The 18,565-nt window shown below is 45.3% G+C and overlaps 1 protein-coding gene across 10 annotated transcripts in view; it reads left to right on the top strand.

The window, feature by feature from the left end:
• Window positions 1–1,653: 1,653 nt before the first annotated feature.
• The window catches only part of DOCK9 (dedicator of cytokinesis 9), a 260,724-nt gene continuing 243,812 nt past the window's right edge, over window positions 1,654–18,565 (top strand). For 6 of the 10 annotated variants that reach the window (XM_073664186.1, XM_073664183.1, XM_073664180.1 and 3 more), the window contains exon 1: window positions 1,654–2,077. In XM_073664186.1, the coding sequence (XP_073520287.1) occupies window positions 1,955–2,077 (123 nt within the window). In that variant the 5' untranslated portion in view covers window positions 1,654–1,954. The remainder of the gene's footprint in view (window positions 2,078–18,565) is intronic. The other 4 variants (XM_073664191.1, XM_073664190.1, XM_073664188.1 and 1 more) reach the window with 2 other exon arrangements.

Here is an 18,565-nt window from a genome sequence, read left to right as displayed (position 1 = left end):
ACTGAAAGGCTATGTGCCCACGATGCAGAAATGCTCCGGATTTTTTCCTGAGCATTTCTGCATCTCCCTGGCAGAAAAAAAACGCATGTGGATTGTACATGCGTTTTTTCTGCCAGGGACATGCGGATGTGAAGCGTTCTTCGCATGCATTTCCGCATGTGAGTTGACAAGCGCTTTCCAAGCGATTTTAGCATCACTTGAAAAGTGCTTGTCAACTTGGTCACACTATATAAATCCATACAACCAGCATGGATTTATATAGTGTGACCGTAAAGAATGGAAAAAAATAAAAAAATAAATATATACTTAGCTTCTGATGGCCCCCGGAGTCTTTATCCGATGCGTCCTGGCTTGCCGACAGCTCGCGGTACACTACACTGAAGGACTTGCCGTCACATGACTATGACGTCACCGCAGGTCCTTCAGTCCACTGCGATCTGCCGGCAAGCGAAGACAAGCACACCGGGGGCCATCAGAAGGTAAATGATTCCATGCGTTCCAATGCAAGTCAATGGCGGCGAAAACGCAGCGCTTCCACAAAATAATTGGTAGTGCTGCGTATTTTTCCGCAATGATAACCCGCAGCGGAAATTTCCGCAGCATGTGCACAGCACATGCGGATTATCATTGGGGAACATGGCAGGCCTTCTACCCTGCGTTTTTTAAGCATTTCTGCAGCATTTTAGCCGCTGCGGAAACGCTTAAAAAACTCATCGTGGGCACACAGCCAAAGAAGTGACATGCTACAGTTTTCCAAAGCAATCTGGAAAAAAAAAATGTGCTTGAAATTTCTGAAATCATAACCTTTGCGGTTACTGTAAAATGCAGCTTAAAATTGCATAAAAAAAATGCAGCAAAACAGAACGTGTGAACATAGCCTCATACTGCTATACCCTGACATGAAAACTACCTTAGTCAGGCTAGTATAAAAGAGCACGACGACTGCCTTGGTCAAGCTGGTATAACCGGACAAGAGGACTGCCTTGGCCAAGCTGGAATGCGGTTGTAGCATCACACTTTAGAAGTTATAGACTACTCAGTGTGACACACATGCAGTAATCTAGAGGCCCCGGTGTCACTGCAGTCTGGTACAATGGCCCTAGTATAAACCAGGACCACGCAGGCTATGTGCCACGGCTGCCATGACCGTACAGGCTATGTGCCACGGCTGCCAGGACCTGGCACCACACGCTCTCCTCTATGCCAGGCCCCTCAGTAGCACAATGGCACAAGCTGCCTGCAGCTACGTATAGCACAATGGCTGTACGTCACATCACCTCCCTGTGGAGACAGCAGTCTACCATGCCGCACACTGGGAGGGGAATACCTGCGAATAAATTGGAGCAGGGGCATATACCAAGTGCAGAGGGGCGTTCCGCATGCCGCCATTTTTCATATGGGAAAGTTCAAAGTAAAAGACAACTCACTGGTGACTGAATTCTATAAACCGAATCACCGCCGGCCACATGAACAGCGACATTGTGTTATCATACATGATGTATGGAATATTCCCCATGAAATGCAAAGAAATCAAGCGCTGCCCTCTTCAAAGATGGCTGCGCACAGTTCACGCTCAGCCCACTGACGTCATCAAAACATGGACACGTCACAGGGGGAACAGTTTTCACTTGACAGCGACGCGCGCTCCCGAGCCACGCCCCTTGGGACAGACTATTGACACAGTGAAGCGCGCCCCCGTGAGGTGCAAGCCCAGTGCGTGGTCCGAACGTTCCCCGGGAATTCCGTGTGGGCCGGCGGGGGCGCGCCTTCATTCTGAGCAGAGCGCGGCGGCCCGGGGTGAGCGGTGCAGCCTGCCAGCTGCACTCAGATGTGCACTCGGGATAGCCGGGATCGTTCCGGGGAGACTGCTCTCCCTGCTGGTGTATGTCCGCCCCGCAGGCACACACTTGGCCCCAGTACATGGTGGTGCTGAGACTCCCCTCCTCCCGCTGCTATGGCTTCACAACACTCCAGTCACCCGGAGACTCGCAAGTTCACCAGGGCGCTCAGCAAGCCTGGCACTGCAGCGGAGCTCCGGCAGAGCGTCTCCGAGGTGGTGAGGGGCTCCGTGCTTCTGGTGAGTGCCCGGGGGCGGTGGGGTCGGTATGGTGTGGGGAGGGGGAGCACACATGGCCGGAGCACTGCTGATGCCTGGCAGCATAGATGGACAGAGTGCTACCAATGCCCAACAGCTGGCAGGAGCAGATCTGATGCCCTGTACCAACTTGGCCAGTGCACTTCTGATGCCCTGTCATGCCAGCAATCCTCGTGCCCAGTCATGCCAGCCTGTCAAAGGTAATCCGCAAGCCAGGTCATGCCAATCTGTCCAGGGCAATCCTCGTGCCTGGTCATGCCAGACTGGTGAGGACAGTCCTCGTGCCAGGTCATGCCATCTTGGCCAGGGCATTCCTTGTGCCAGGTCATGCCAGCCTGGCCAGGGCAGTCTTCATGCCAGGTCATGCCAGCCTGGCCAGGGCTGTCCTCATGCCAGTTCATGCCAGCCTGGCCAGGGCCTTCCTAGAGACTAGTCGTGTAGGATTACCTAGAGCAATCACAAAGCACCTATATTGCCATTTTGATCTGGACAGTCCTAATGCCCAGTTTTAAGAGATTTGTCTGGTGCTTGCTCTTGACCCGGCTTCGCTGGCATGCTTTGCCCAGTGTCTTGCTACCTCTTATTATCTAACCTTTGGGCACTGTGTTGCTTGATGGGACCTGTGTGGCAGCAGATTTTCTAGGTATTACAGATATATTAACCTTTAAAATCTGAGGCAACCTGACAACAGTGATTCTTACACGGATTGTGGGTTGTTGCTGTGTGATTACAGGACATTGGTCTGTAATTGGCATGTCTGGAACCAGCACTGAGGTTGGCATTTGTGGGGTCTTCATCCAAGGCACATGCCCATATGCTTGTTGTGTATGATGTCCGTCCCACAGGCTGATGCTCTGCTCCCTGCCTGGTCATATATAGGGTCATGCATTCCCCTATACCCACCCCCCGTCCCTTGCACAGAGCGGTCTCGTGTCCAGTACAGGTTAGTGGTTGCTGATATCGCTGGCACTTTTCGCTTGCACTAGTTTATATAAGGTCCATTATTATGCTGATCTTTCTCTATTCTACACAAGTAGTGTGATCCTACCACGAGAAAGTAGATTCCCACCTCAGACATCATTATATATACATGGGAACAGCCAGCTCTGTGTAGTAGATGATGAGCCTGCCAGCCCACTTGTAAACCAGCGCTGTCCAGCATTGTCATTAGACACACTCCAGATGTATCCCAGAATGGCCTGGCACATACTAGAGCGGATCCCAGGCACCAAGGTACCTGCACTCACTGCGGAGGTTTCCCATAGATGTCTATGAAAGGATTACAGATCAGATCGCTGTCAGGTGTTGCTTGTTCAGCTTCCAGCTCTCCCCTGATGCCTGCATGTGTCCTCAGGAAGAGGGGAGCAGGCAGCTGCCAGTCACCTGTAGCTCCAGCTTATCTCCAAAACCGCAAAAGAGTTGGACCATTGAAATCCGACTGAGACTCCTGAGACCCCCTTGTACCCAGTAGTTGGCTGATCCATGTGGCTGATATGCCTTGCATCTAATATATACTGCCAGTTTAACACATCTGAATAGTATAGTATCTATTCCGTTTGTATTGAGAATTTTATAAAATGTTCCTCTTTAAAGAGGATCAGCCACCAGATCAGAAGTGTTCAGTTTTGGCTCTTCTTTCATCCGCACGCTCCCCTGAGTATGCCATTTTTTAAATCCTCTTTGTGGCTCCAAAGATATTGGCCTCTTTAATTAGAGCTTATGTCTGTGGGGCGTGGCTTCACACTGCTCTGCATTATTATCCTGTGAGACACGCCCCTTTGTAAGGCCATAAAATTTAGCATCAATTTTAATAGGGCCATATCTCTGCAGGCGAATGGCGGACTAAAAAAAGGCAACAGCAGGGATAAAATAAAAGCAAAATCTGGCCACTTTTGTCCTGGTGGCAGGATCCCTTTAAGGCACTGTTCACATCTGCACCTGATAGACCCTCCCCACTGACATACTTCTTAGGGCAAAATAAGAAGCACTCCAAAAAAAAAAAAAAAGTGGTCTTGTCCATAGCAACTAGTCAGTTTGATTTTCTATTGGCACTGTGATAGTGATTGGCCGCTGTGGCTTTTATCGGAGGTGGTCCTGTGTGGCCGGCGTTTCGAGCACTTTCCTCATTCTTCTCAGCGCCTGTCGTTTCTCATGTATTATGTGACGTCGCTCGCACTAGTCTGTGGTGAGCGAGTGACGCGCCCCCTGGCCCGTGGGGTACCCGGAGCCGGGCCTTGTAGATGCTGGGGGTTGTAGTCACCGTGGCGGCTACCCGGTCCGTGACCCAGGGCGGTCAAACCAGGGTAGTCTATGTGTGTCTGTTATATAGAGTCCGACTACGCCACTTGTGGAGTGCGGTTATTGGGACCCGCCGCTGCGGAGCAGGCCACTGAAGCTGGTGGTATGTGCAGCAAGGTGATGTGACTCCCCACAGGAGGAGTGTAGCTTCAGGGCAGCGTGACTGGATGATGGTGGTGATTGTGCAGGGCGTTCTAGTGCTGTGAGTGCTGGCGCCGCAAGGAACACAGAGACAAGATAGTGCAGTCCCAGGGTCCTTACTCACTGTTGTTGTAGTTGAGATCACAGGTACCAAGCAATCTTCCCCCCGTCGTGCTGTGCGTACTCAGTGAGGGGTTCAGTCCACCCTCAGGTATTTCCAGAGCACTTATCAGGACCCCGTTCTGTGTACCTTCCTCTGGCCTCTTCCTGCACCTCACACCCAGCGCCACTTCTATCCGGTACCCTCGGGCCTTGGCGGGCGACGTATGTTCCGTCCCCTGGGTCCTATGTGGCTACCTTCTTAGGGCTACTGATGTGGACTTGTGGCCTGCAGTACTTGAAATGCTGCAGCCTCCGGTTTCTAGCTGAGCCTTTATGGTTTCTCTACTAGTTGAGGGACCCGGTTCCCTGTTCTGGCCTGACCCCTCTACCTCCTGGTAGCAGCGGGCGTACGGGTGGCTTGCTGCACGGCCCGTACCCCTAGGGTCCCTTCACTCCTCATTTCCTGGAGCCATCCTGCTCCCTCTCCCCTCAGACTTGGGCTTCAGTGCTAGGCCCTCCTCCGGAGCAGAGCTCATGCAGAGCCTCTGCTCCTGACTGTCTGACTGGAACTCAACTGAACTGAACTTTGATCTAAGATGGTTCCTCCCTCTTATACCTCCTTCTACAAGTGCTCCCAGGATCTACGTCCTCCACACATCCACTACATGGTTCCCCCTCTCTAGGTGGTTCCCCCCCACTCCAGCCAGGGATCAGGGACTGTGCTCTCCCATAGGAGCAATCTCGCCCTGTCCCCCGGAAATGTGGTGTAGTGAATGCAGGTGTTAAGGTCCTGAGCTGTACTCCTTCCTTACCTGAGAGTGAGATACCACACCTCTGGGTGAGATGCAAAACCTCTGTGGCGACCGAACCCTCAGGGGCGCCACACGAGCACTTTCCACATAAGGGGGCTGCTATGTTGGTGTGAGTGTAGGCTCACTTTCCTGTCCGGTTACACACCGGCTGACAAATAGTCCTGGGTATTGGGTACATGCTGGACTGATGACATGGGGAAAAGCAGGAGGTGTCAGAAGCCGTGTGTAAACAGTGCTGGATCTCTGTGGAGATTTATGGCGTTCCTCTTCTCACATGTCAGATGTTCTCATGTCTGCTTTGTCCTGGCTTGGCGTCTACAGTGTTAATTCCTTTGAACATGGTGCGGCCGCTGTGCGAGGGATGTGTGTGTACTTGCTGTGATTGCTGTTACTCAGGGATATGTCATACATGGCTTCAGGAACCCGCATTTCCTGTCACTACCTCATTGTATTGTGAGAAGTGCCACTAGGTAACAATCCCCCGGCCATGGAAGAATACTGTGTAGTGATGGTTATCTGACATACCACGGGGGTGATGGATATCAAGTGTCAGATATGGAATGGGAATGGTGAGGCATGTCTCAGCCATACAGTGTGTGAGTAATGATGCCACGCACTGTGAGTGATGGGCTGTATGTGCGATGCATTATCCGTGCACCAAGGAAACCTCACTCTAACTTTTTGCTTTGTTTGCACGTCAGGTTGGTACATATTCTTTTTACATGATTAAAAAAAAAAGTCTAATTTGCACATACAGTTGAAAGCAGAAGTTTACATACACTATATATAAAGACACATATGCATGTTTTTCTCAATATCGGACATGAAATCAGAATAAACCTTTCCCGTTTTAGGTCAATTAGGATTACCATCATTTTTAATATTTGCCAAATGCCAGAATAGTGAGAGAGAGAGAATGTTTTAAGCCATTTTTATTACTTACTGTAAAGTCAAAAGTTTACATACATTTCATTAGTATTTGGTACCATTGCCCTTAAACTGAATGACGTGGGTCAAATGTTTGGGATATCCATCCACAAGCTTCTCACAATAGTTGGTTGGAATTTGGGCCCATTCCTCCTGATAAAGCTGGTGTAACTGATCCAGGTTTGTAGGTCACCTTGCTCGCACCTTCCTTTTCAGCTTTGCCCATACATTTTCAATAGGATTGAGATCAGGGCTTTGTGATGGGCACTCCAAAACATTGACTTTGTTATCCTTAAGCCACTTTGTTACCATTTTGGCAGTATGCTTCCGTTCATTGTCCATTTGGAAGACCCATTTCCGCCCAAGCTTTAACTTCCTGGCTGATGTCTTGAGATTTTGCTTCAGTATTGCGACATAATCTTCTTTTCTCATGATGCCATCTATTTTGTGAAGTGTACCAGTCCGTGCTGCAGAAAAACAACCCCACAACATGATGCTGCCACCCCCGTGTTTCACAGTTGGGATGGTGTTTTCCAAGCTTCTCCCCTTTTCCTCCAAATGTAACGATGGTCATTATGCCCAAAGAGTTCAATTTTAGTTTAGTCAGACCACAGGACATGTCTCCAAAAATTAAGGTCTTTGTTCCTGTGTGCATTTGCAAACATTAATCTGGCTTTTTTATGTTTCTTTTGGCGTAATGGCTTCTTCCTGGCAGAGTGGCCTTTCAGTCCATGTTGATACAGTATTCGTTTCACTGTGGATATTGACACAATCTTATCAGCTTCCGCCATCATCTTCACAAGGTCTTTTGCTTTTGTCCTTGGGTTGATATGCACATGTTGGACCAAAGCACGTTCATCTCTGGGACACAGAACCCGTCTCCTTCCTGAGCGGTATGATGGCTGGACATTCCCATCTTGTTTGTACTTGCTTATAATTGTTTGTACTGATGAAATAGGCACCTTCAGGTATCTTGCAATTGTACCCAAGGATGAGCCAGACATGTGCAAGTCCACAATTCTCTTCCTGATATCTTGGCTGATTTCTTTAGACTTTCCCATGATGCTACACAAAGAAGCAGTGTGTTTCAGGTGTGCATTAAAATACACCCACAGGTGTGTCTAATTAACTCGGATGTTGCCAAGAAACCTATCGGAAGCTTACAAACACATGACATCATCATATGGGCAGTCCAGTATTGTTTAAAGGCATAGCAATCTTAGTGTATGTAAACTTTTGACTTTGCAGTAAGTAATAAAAATGCCTTAAAACATTCTCTCTCTCTAATTATTCTGGCATTTGGCAAATATTAAATATTATGGTAATCCTAATTGACCTAAAACTGGAAAGGTTTATTCTGATTTCATGTCAGATATTGAGAAAAACATGCATATGTGTCTTTTTATATAGTGTATGTAAACTTCTGCTTTCAACTGTATATCTGTCGCCAGGTTTTACCACGTAACCTGAGAGACGCATAATGTAGAGACAGAAACCCTGATTCCAGCATTATATCACTTACTTGGCTGCTTGTTGTAGTTTTGATAAAATCACTATTTTTCAGCAGGGGATTTACTAGTAAGCGTACTGCCACGTAGTCTTCCGTATTCATGCGCTCTGTATAACCCCGCCTCCACCACTAATTGGCAACTTTCTGCCTATGCACAGTGTACAAAGAAAGTTGCCAATCAGTGGTGTGGTTGGGGTTTTACAGAACTCCGCATTTATACAACTGCTAGATCTGCAGCAGAGAAAACAGCAATTTTATCAAAACTGCAGCAATCAGCCTGGTAAGAGATACATCACTTCAATCGGGGTCTCTGCCCCTAAATTTTGCTGCTCTCAAATGGGTTAGCAAAAACATGATGACAGATTCTCTTTATAGGGGTTTTCCGGGACTTTAAAGGAATCCTGTCAATTTGTGCATATAGTCCATTCTGGGGTTTGTACACATGAGTCCAGTGGGCGGTCCTACTTAGTGATTGACAGCTATCTGCATGCACAGTCATACAGGGAAGACTGTCAATCACTGAATAGGACCACCCAGTGGACTCATGCATAACAACTCCAGGGATTTCAGTGACTAAAATGCAAGTTTTACTGAAACTTTTGTCTCAAAAATGTCTATCAAACTAATGAGCTCCTCCTGCTCTATACCATCCTGCCTGCAGATCAGATGCCATTTTCAACATGACAAATTCCCTTTAATATTGATGACATGTTCTTAACATAGGTCAGTGGGGGTTTGACTTGCATCCCCTCCAGTGTGAATGGAACTATATCCAGCCACTGGATTATGTACGAAGCTGCGCCTGGTATTCAACGACAAAGTGCCACAGCACCGACTATCAGCTTATTGGGGGGATGAATCGCACTGATGTGATATTGATGAACTATCCCGTGGAAAAGCTGCTAGCATCAAAGTCCCTGGACATCCTTTTAACATCTCATTATTAGAAGGTTTTTTTTCAGTTCGTGATTAGTATGCCATGAATATGACATCTGACTGTTGTGGCCCCCACAGATCTACAGTGACGGAACTTATTCTATTTGGGTGTCATGTCCCCTCTGCTTCCATTGGTGTCTCATGGCTTCACAAATCTGGTTGGCCAGTTATTATTATGGAAAAAGCACACAGCAGCCCCCCTTTTGTTTTAGTGATTTGTAGAGATCCCTGGACCTACACTTCTATCATTGTGCCATACGTGTTTGTCATATGGCCTAAATACATTGGTCATGAAGGTTTTCTTCTTATGTAAGTGTATATGCTGAAGTTATCCATATTTCTATGTACCTGTGTCTTCATGTAAAATTCTGTGTTGCTCATTGTAGTAGACGGCACCTCGGGGGCAGCAGGATTTATGAGATAGTTGTCCCATAAAGCTGCTCAGAGTTCCTATTCTTAATTCTTCAGTAAGGATGGTTTCACATGCAGTAATTTGGCAAAAAAAAGACAATTTTTGCAATGTTTTTCTAAAGTTTTTTGTGATTAAAAAAATTCGTAACCACAAAATTAAGTGTAAGTCAATAGGAAACTATTTTGTGCACCCCACCATCTGTCTTTTTGTAGCCACCTTAGCTATGCTATTTTTTATGCAGAATTCTCTAGATGTGGTGTTTTTCCATGCGTTTTCCTTTAAGATCTATATAGGTGAAAAAAAAAAATAGAAGAAAAGTGTGATTGATATCTACTATCTGTTCAGCGCCCATAGGAGGCCCCTAGACTTCTGAGCAGGCCCTACCCTCTGAGCAAACACGGATCACCAGTATTTCACTGTACGGTTAGTTTTGTAGAGGTTATCAGATCCAGTTATTTCGGGCACCTGATTTTCAGTAGGTAACGTTATTAGTACATATGCTTAGCTATGCTATGTTTAAGATGATAAAGCTGCCATATATGCCACCACTAGATAAATAACATATATAGGAAATGATAATGTGCACACTCCTTCTGTATATGAGTCCAAGTGAGGATGATCCCTTAGATCCAGTCTGGAGGGCCACATTTCAGTGTATAGGCCCACTTGTAGACACTGTAATTGTACCCACATCCCAAATTCACACATATGTGTTTCAAATGGACAGCGCAGGGTTGCAGCACGTATGGCATCAGTGTGCCGTCCATTCACATCACACATTTATTGAAATGTGTGCATTTGGTCCGCAGTGTATCCCTGTGCTATCTGTTATAAAAACATATAGGACAAGTACAAAGGGGATGGATTTGTGAGTCCTAACAGTGTGTGTAGTGCGCTGACGCCAAAGGTGCCTGATGAGGCCTAAATTGTGACCCGCAGCTATAAAGCTAATTGAATTGCAGTGTACTTGTCATACTTTCTGATGTTGGTTAGGTTTAGACCTATAGTGGTAGACCTATACTTTCTTATGCCAGCCATATTGCACTGACAGGTTTCTTAATTACGATTTAGATGTTTTTCTTTTTCAGAAAATCCCTCAAATCCGGTTGCAGTCTATTTATTTAAAAAAAAAAATCCTTCCTTAACCTCCCCTGGTCCAGAGTTGAGTCTCTGCCACTGCTCCCATTGTCTGTTATTGCCTGCAGCGCTGACAGAACAGTGGCTCTGCCCAAGTTGACTGTACAAGCCAATGATCTCACTGATTGGCTGTTGCGCAGTTGAAGTGACATCAGCGCAGCAGACAATCACAGAATAACAGACATTGGGAGCAGCGGCGGATATTCAAGGCTGGACCTGGGGAGGATGAGTAAAGGACAGTTGTTCTTTTTTTTTTTTCTTAAACAGACTGCAGTCAGGGGACAGGGGTTTTCTGAAACTGTGAAAGCCCTTTAGAATCTAAAGCTCAAAATGTGATAAAACTTCATTGTATTTATTGTTTTTTTTTGTATTCTATTGGTATTTCTGTTTGTTGCAGTGTCCGGTGTGGAAACCACGATCTTGTAGTTTGATTTTTTTCAATTCTACCTTGGTGTTCGGTAGCTGAGGGAAACCTGATACGCTTGTGTTAAATGTTACAGAGGCATAAGGATTCCCAAGTATGACTACTGTGCCCTAAATACCAGATGGGCCTTGGTGGCAAAGCATCTTTTTTTCTTTTTTTATCTGTAAACCCCCTACTTTTAGATGTACACCATGCTCATAGTAACTAGCTGTGACGAGCAGTATGTGCTACACTTCCAAATATAGCCTCCATTTCTAGGTCTCTATAGTAATGGTAGCTCTATCAGGCCATAACTGCTTCCTCCATCTTTCTCAGAAAGTAAAAGAGCTGACATAAGAAGAGAGCCAAACAATTACTAACATAAAGCTTGGCACCACCGGCTGGTAAAAACAGGCTGGGAGCTGAGATTTTGCCCCCCTGGGATGGTAGCAGCCCACAGTGCCAGCTGTGAGAACATGCCGACCTGGTATAAACATACTGAGGCTCTGGACACCTCTGCGTTCCATCTATTCCAATCTCTCTGCTGGTTGGTGATTTTGCTCTTCTGGTGGGCAGCAGAAATATAAACTGTGGGATGTGGTAATCATTCTCCATTGTGTCTGACGCATTGAGAAAGCTACAACTGAGGGGACTTTTTATAATGAACTCTGAAACAAAGACTTTCCTTCTTTCAAGTTCCTGGAAGGTTGTGTGCCAATGTGTTGTTTCCTACCAATAATGCAAGAAATAGTGAAACAATCCCATCTTCACCTATCCTCCCTACCTAAATAATGAGGCAGGAATAATGTGATTCCTAGATTTCACATTAAGGCCATGTTCACATGTCCAGTAATCATCAGTTAGATCGGGTCCAGCAGCGATCCGGTGACAAAAAAGATGTGCAGGCAGAACTTTTTTTGTTAGTTTAAAAATAACTGATTTCAACTGGATTTTTTTTTTAACATTGAAGTCTATGGAAAGCTAATCTGTTAAAGAGAACCTGTCACGTTCTAGTCCCGGTGAGTGCGCAGTGAATGTATCTTGCGGTCACCGCTGCGCATGCGGTGAGACACTGCAGCGGTGACCGCACGATACATTGACTGTGTACTCGCCGGGAACCACAGGTCACAGCACGTGCGCTCTGAAGCTGGTAATCACACAGCCTCAGTATACATGCAGCGGACCAGCGGCCAGACGTGTGCAAATGCGCATGTGCCCCACAAACATCGCGCTTGCCGGGAGCAGTATTCAAATGTCATGGGCGGCACCAGCACTGACTGAATCTGAGAATCACACTCCTATGACTGAATACGAGCAGGTAGGACAAAGTATATAAAATGTTAGAAAAGCATTATAATATCACCAATTTTCATGAAGACGGCTTGTTAGTGATGCACATTGCATCACTAACAAACCAATGGGGGCAGTGTACATAGCAACTAGGACGTGACAGGTTCCCTTTAAATAGCCATCAGTTATTGGCTTACTGGATCTGTTTCAAATGGAAGAAAAAACTGATGGCCATTTAACAGATCCATTTTCCATAGACTTCAATGTTAAAAAAAAAATGAAATTGAAATTAGTTTTTTTTTTTTTTTTTTTTTTGCTGGACAAAAAAGTTGCATCTGTGCAACCTTTTTTGTTAACACATTGCTGCTGGATCTGTTCTAACTGATGATTACTAGACATGTGAACGTAGTCTAATTTTGTGACAGAGAATGGTAGGTGCAAACATAAAAATTCCCGCAGTAAAAGTCTATTGTGGCAGTTTCCGAATTCACTGTGGTTTTCTCAAATTGTTACTTGAAGGCTGTTAAGAGGGCTGTAATTGAGGTTCTACTTTCGTGTTTTCTAGGCAGCTGTAAAACTGATATTTTCTTCTGCAAATTTTGCTGCGAGTCTGAAAGCCAGGGTGTTTTTTAAATGCAAAAAAAATATCCAGTTATAATTTATTATGAATTGCCCACAGCGAAAATCCATGACAATTCCCCCATGTGTGAACTTGATCTAAGGCGATCTATGTGTGCTTGTATATATGCAGTCAAAAGTTTGGACACACCTGTTCATGCAGTGGCTTTCCTTGTTCTTATTGGAATGTGCACATTGTAGATTCGGACTGAAGGCAGCAAAACTACAGTACAAGCAAACAAGGAGTAAAGAAACACATGAAATAAACCAGAATATGAGTTAAACTTTGGATTTCTCATGGTACCTTCCTTTTACCTTGTTGATGGCTTCATATACCAATGGCATTTTTTCATGCAGATTAATCAGTTTTTCAGCTGGATGAACTGTCTTGAAGGATTTCCTAGAGGTGCTGAGCACTTGAGAATTTATTGGCTGTTTTGCTTTCCCCCTGTGGTGGTATGGCATGTTGTTGCAGAATACGGTGGTACCCATGCTTCATAAGGGTACAGTGAATTTTGAATAAATTACCAACAGTATAACCAGCCAAACACTTGCATACCATCATACCTCACCAGCCATGCTTCATGGTGGGCATCGCACACTTAGAAACCATCCGTTCACCTTTGGTGCATCTCAAAGAGATGATGGTTGGTATCCAAAATCTCAAATTTTGACTCATCAGAACACAGTATAGATTTCCAGTGTTCTTATAGCCAGTCCCTTTGTTGCTTAGCCCAAACAAATTTCTTTTCTTGGTAGTGGTCCTCAGTAGTGGCCTCTTTGAAGCAATTTGGTCGTAAAGGTCTGCTTCTCGCAGTCTGCTCTGGTCAGTTGATGTTGAGATGTCTCTGCTACTTGATGTTTGTGCATCATTTAATGATGGCTGTTGTGTGAGGTGCTGTCAGTTTGTGGTTTCTGAGGCTGGTAACTCTCATGAACTTATCCTGTGCAGCAGAGGTAATTCTTGGTCTTCCTTTCCTAGGGCGCTCCTAATAAGCAGTATTTTAGCGATTGATGGTTTTCATTACTATACTTGAGAATGACTTCAAGGTTGTAGCAGTTTTCCATATTGACTGACCTTCATGTCTTAAAATGTTGATGGACTGTCATTTTCCTTTACTTAGTTGAGTGGTTCTTGCAATATTCTGGCTTACAACAGGTGTGGAATTCAGCTGTCACGGGTGTGTCAGATCTGTGACAGACAGTCGCCCTACAGTTGGTTGCAGAAGATCTCTTCGTTTGGCATTACAGACGCCTTCTTAGATATGTATCACTTTAGGATCACATGCTCCCTTGTGAAGGCTTGGAGCTATTGCAGTCTGCTTACTTCCTCTCTGGTGCCTAGGAGGACGTTTGGTGTAATCTCTCTGAAGTCGGCTCAAGTTAAGTTACTTTCCCACGTGTTTGTCTCCCTTGTTGTCTTTAGTTGTTAGTGGGGACTGACTAGTGCTCATCCCCCTTCCCTATCCAGGGCCAAGCTCTAGGGAAATACAGGGTTTAGGTTCCTGTGCGTCAATTAGTGAGGAACCAATATAGGAATGTTATGGGAGACAGGGTGATATCAAATCAGCCTAGGAGGTCTCCACTCTCCCTTTCCCTAGTGTCTGGGCTCCCTTCCCCTCTTCCCTTCGTATTGCACTTAGTCTTTCCCACACCTTGCGTGACATCAGCACTGCATGGCACGTTGTACTAACACTGGCTCTGCAAAACGCACCTAATGGTTGCACACACTTTCTGAAGGCTGGTTATTTTACAAATTAACTTTTGACAAGGCATACCTGTTTGTTAAAAGCCATTCCAGGTGACTGCCTGATATATATCTAAAACATTTGCTGCAAAATAAATTTGGAGCCAATCAAGGCACTTGACTGATGTTGTTGCTCAATGGATATGTATCTGCCTGTATTTCACAGCATTGAGGAGAACAATAAGTTGTGTAATTGCAGTCCAGACTCCCTCTTCCATCATCTGTATCTGATACGATGCATTTGTGACATCATAGATGAATAGGCAAAATTCTACCAGACAATATAAAATCTTGCAGAAAGCCTTCCTAGAAGAGTGAATGTGAGGACCATCCACACATGAATGCCTATGGATTTAGAATTGGATGTCCCAATACTTTTGTTCTTATAGTGTGCGTACACACTCACACACTATACAAACCATAGTATTGGGACATTCCATTCGGACTGTGATACACAGATGTGTGAATGCGGCCTTGCTGAGAGGACTCACCATTAGTTATCCTACTGTGAGCCATATACTGAGTACATTTCATATTTTTTTTCAGTAGTGGCTATAAAAAGGTCTTGCAATGAGAAATCCAATGAAATATAAAGAATTCTATTGAAATGCTACATTTTCTGATTGAAGTCCCTTTTGCAAATGTATGTGGAGATCTGAGGCCACTATAGAGGGGAAGCTATAGCTTATTCTTGCAATGTTCAATATCCTATTACTGCCTTATATTTGATTTTAGCCCGAGGTTACTGTTGCACATTTATAGACTAGTATTGTTGGAAAAACTGGTCTTAGACTACAGTGACAGACAGAATGTGATATTTTTCGCCTCAATTTGCCATTGCACAGATGATAATGTGAATTAGGTTTGGCTTTTAAATATGTTTGAAGGTAGAAAATGTTACATTTAAACCAATGTAAATTGCTGAAATAGACCTTGGACATTGTTTTTTTTCTTCACGCTGAGCTTAATGTCTGCATAATACATATACACCAAATATTATGTAATGACATGTTTATGGGATGTTTAGCTACTTCTTAAGAAGTGGGAAGAATCAAATATTGTGTGTGGTTAAAGTACGGTCATTGTTGTGTATTAAAACGGAGTCTGTGATCAGCTTTATGACCGCTGTCATTGGAGATAAAATCTTGTGCATACACCACACATGCTTGGTTCATATCCTGTAATTCCCTTCTGTGGGTAAAGGAATCACTGACATACTGGGCATCACACATACACATGACCAGGAACCCATTTTGCTGCCAGTAACAAACTGGTGGAACTGAAAAGATATTAGTCAAGGACAAGCGGATGGGCAGGAATCTCCGGTGTTGGGCTGGTGCACATGCTGGATTGGGATTGCCATTGGAGTTTTTTTATTTTTTTTGCTAGATAGACTCCTTTTGGGCAGGTATAACTCTAATAAATAGAATATTATTAATAATAATAACGGCCTTCAGCTCAATATTGAGCCATGGCGACTTGATGGATAAACACGCTGAAGGAAGATGGACCTTGTGCAAGCCTAGATAGGTCCACCAGGGTCTTCTCCGTCGTTATGTTGATTGTATCAAGCCATTGGGTTGCTCGTTTTCCTATTCGCTTTCCACGCAAATTCCTATTTTTCCAACCATGTTGTCCCTCTCCAGTGGAGATTCTACGCTACCAATCTGCAAATGGGGAAACCAGAGGCACAATATAAAGAGGATCACTCTTGAGCCCATAAACTAAAAAAAATATATTTTTAATAGGTTCAGAAATGCGACAATGCCATTCATACACAGCAGCAATCCTCAATTATAGGCTACCTACCGTCTGTCAAATATGGTTTGTGATCTATATAGTCTGTGCTATCTGAAAAATGTTTATAGATAAAAAGTATTGCACCTCTAAAAGGCACTAATAGTAAGCTACCAGGGTGTAGGTGTTTACAAGTATTCGGGACTTCTGCCAGCGGGAGATAATGCAGAGCAGAACAGAGTAAACACTGCATACCAGGTATCCCAGCCTGGCATTACTGCCACACCAAACACATTGGTTGCTAAGGATTATTGAATTTGTGCTCCTGGATTGTTTCCCCAGATAACTCCTGTGCAAAGTATTAACAGGGTTGTATAATATGAGTTTATCACTTTATTGAAAGAAATGAGTACCAGAAATGTATAATGCTATTCAAGAGGAATTGTTCAATACTAGTTTACACCACCGGGGAGACCGGAGAAGGAGACCGGGGGCCATCGGAAGGTGAGTATAATTTTTTATTTATTTTTTACCATTTTTATTCTTTTTCAACTAACTTGGTCACACAATATAAAATCCATGCCGGTTGTATGAATCAAGCACTTTTCCAAGTGATGCTAAAATCGCTTTCTAAAGCGCTTGACAATCCGCATGTACAATCCGCATGCGTTTTTTCTGCCAGGGAGATGCAGAAACGCTCAGGAAAAATCCGGAGCATTTCTGCATCATGGGCACATAGCCTATCAGTTTACTCATGTGCATAAAAGAAACTATTCCAATAATAGAGGCATCTTAGTAAGCTGCTATATTTGCCATTCCCTTACATATATGCTGAGAAGCTACATGTTTACGAGTCTGTATAATATACAGCAGAGGTCCCCAACCGCCGGTCCGCGGACCAGGACCGGGCCGTTGGGGTTTTTCAGCCGGTCCGCGGCGCCGCTGACAGCTGGCTCCGCGGCCTTGCGCCTGGTCAGAGCTCGCTCTGTGTGGATTTATAATGTTTTCTGCCATAGCCGTGACAGCTCGCAGCTCCCGGCAGAGAACATTATGCAGGACGGGGTGGGGCGTCGGGCGGGTCTTAGTGACGCAGCCCTCCACAGCACAGCATGGTACCTGTTGTACGTCACGGGGCGGGTCTTAGTGACGCGGCCCTCCTGCACAGCATGGTGTGTTCCTGACGGGGTGGGGCGGCAGGCTCTCCTCACTGACACGCCCCCGGCAGAACATGTTATGTGGGGCGTGCTGGGGCAGCAGACTGGCTTCAGTGACGCGGCTCCCGGTACCGGTGTTCAGTGTGTAGCGCTGCTAAGCAGCAGCGCTGTATACACTGACGCTCAATGTACAATGCTGCTACTTAGCAGCGCTGTACACCGAGGTCCCGCCAGCATCCTCCCCATACAGCTCCACCCCTCCATAACCCCACCCCCATATGACCAAAGCCCCGCCCCTACCCCCACCGGGCCATGGAAAACTGGTCTTGCTTAAAGCCGGTCCCTGGTGCAAAAAAGGTTGGGGACCTCTGATATACAGAACGAGCCATACACCACACCTGTAATGGTTTTTCTTGGTCTTATTTGAATGTGCAGATTTGTAGATTCAGACAAAACCATGTAGAAACAAATATGAAAACAAGTAAAGAAGCAAAAAAGCCCAATATGTGTTAAACCTTATATTCCTTAAAGCACCACTTCAGCATTTGTTTTTTCAGCCATGGAGTGGTGCTTTAAATGTAAGCCCCCTGTACCCGGCCATATTCAACCTCTTGTTCCACGTTTTTCAGCACCGCTACAGTCCCCGCGGTGCCATCTTGTGACATAAGCTTCTGACTGGCCAGAAGTCAGAAGCTACTTCACAAACTCTTAATACAAGTTTATGAGAGCCAGAACGAGGCCCTCATAGACTTGTATTGAAAAGTGACCTCTGCACCGCTCCATGAAACACTGGAGCTGCAAGCAGGTTGCTTTTCAACGAAGACCAACTAGAACGGCGGCAAAAACAGATGAAAACGCAGAAAGGTGAGTATGAGATGGAGGCAGGGGAATTACATTTACAGCACCACTCCAGCTGTGCAATAAAAAAACAAAACGCGCTGGAGTGGTGCTTTCAAAGTCCCCCCCCCACCCCCGTCCCTATCAGTCCCTATTACAATCAAATTTTCCTAGGAAGCTAATACAAACTCCTTGTAGATGTTGTCCTTAGCAGGATTTGAACCCACGTCCCCTGCTCTGCAAATCAGCAGTGCTTCCCCTAATGAGTGTTACACCCCTGTGACATTCTTTCAAGCAGCTCAATCAGGCAGTCACTTGGAATAGCTTTTTAACAGTCTTGAAGGAGTCCTTCTTTATTGGGTTGAGCTCAGTTGAGTATGGATGCCATGTCATCTGATGCAGCACTCCA

The sequence above is a fragment of the Phyllobates terribilis genome, unplaced genomic scaffold (genome assembly GCF_046119375.1).
Source record: "Phyllobates terribilis strain yellow unplaced genomic scaffold, ASM4611937v1 Scaffold_2__4_contigs__length_985480577, whole genome shotgun sequence".
Taxonomy (NCBI): domain Eukaryota; kingdom Metazoa; phylum Chordata; class Amphibia; order Anura; family Dendrobatidae; genus Phyllobates; species Phyllobates terribilis.
Note: the sequence above shows the minus strand (reverse complement) of the source record. Positions and strands in the feature narration are given on the sequence as shown.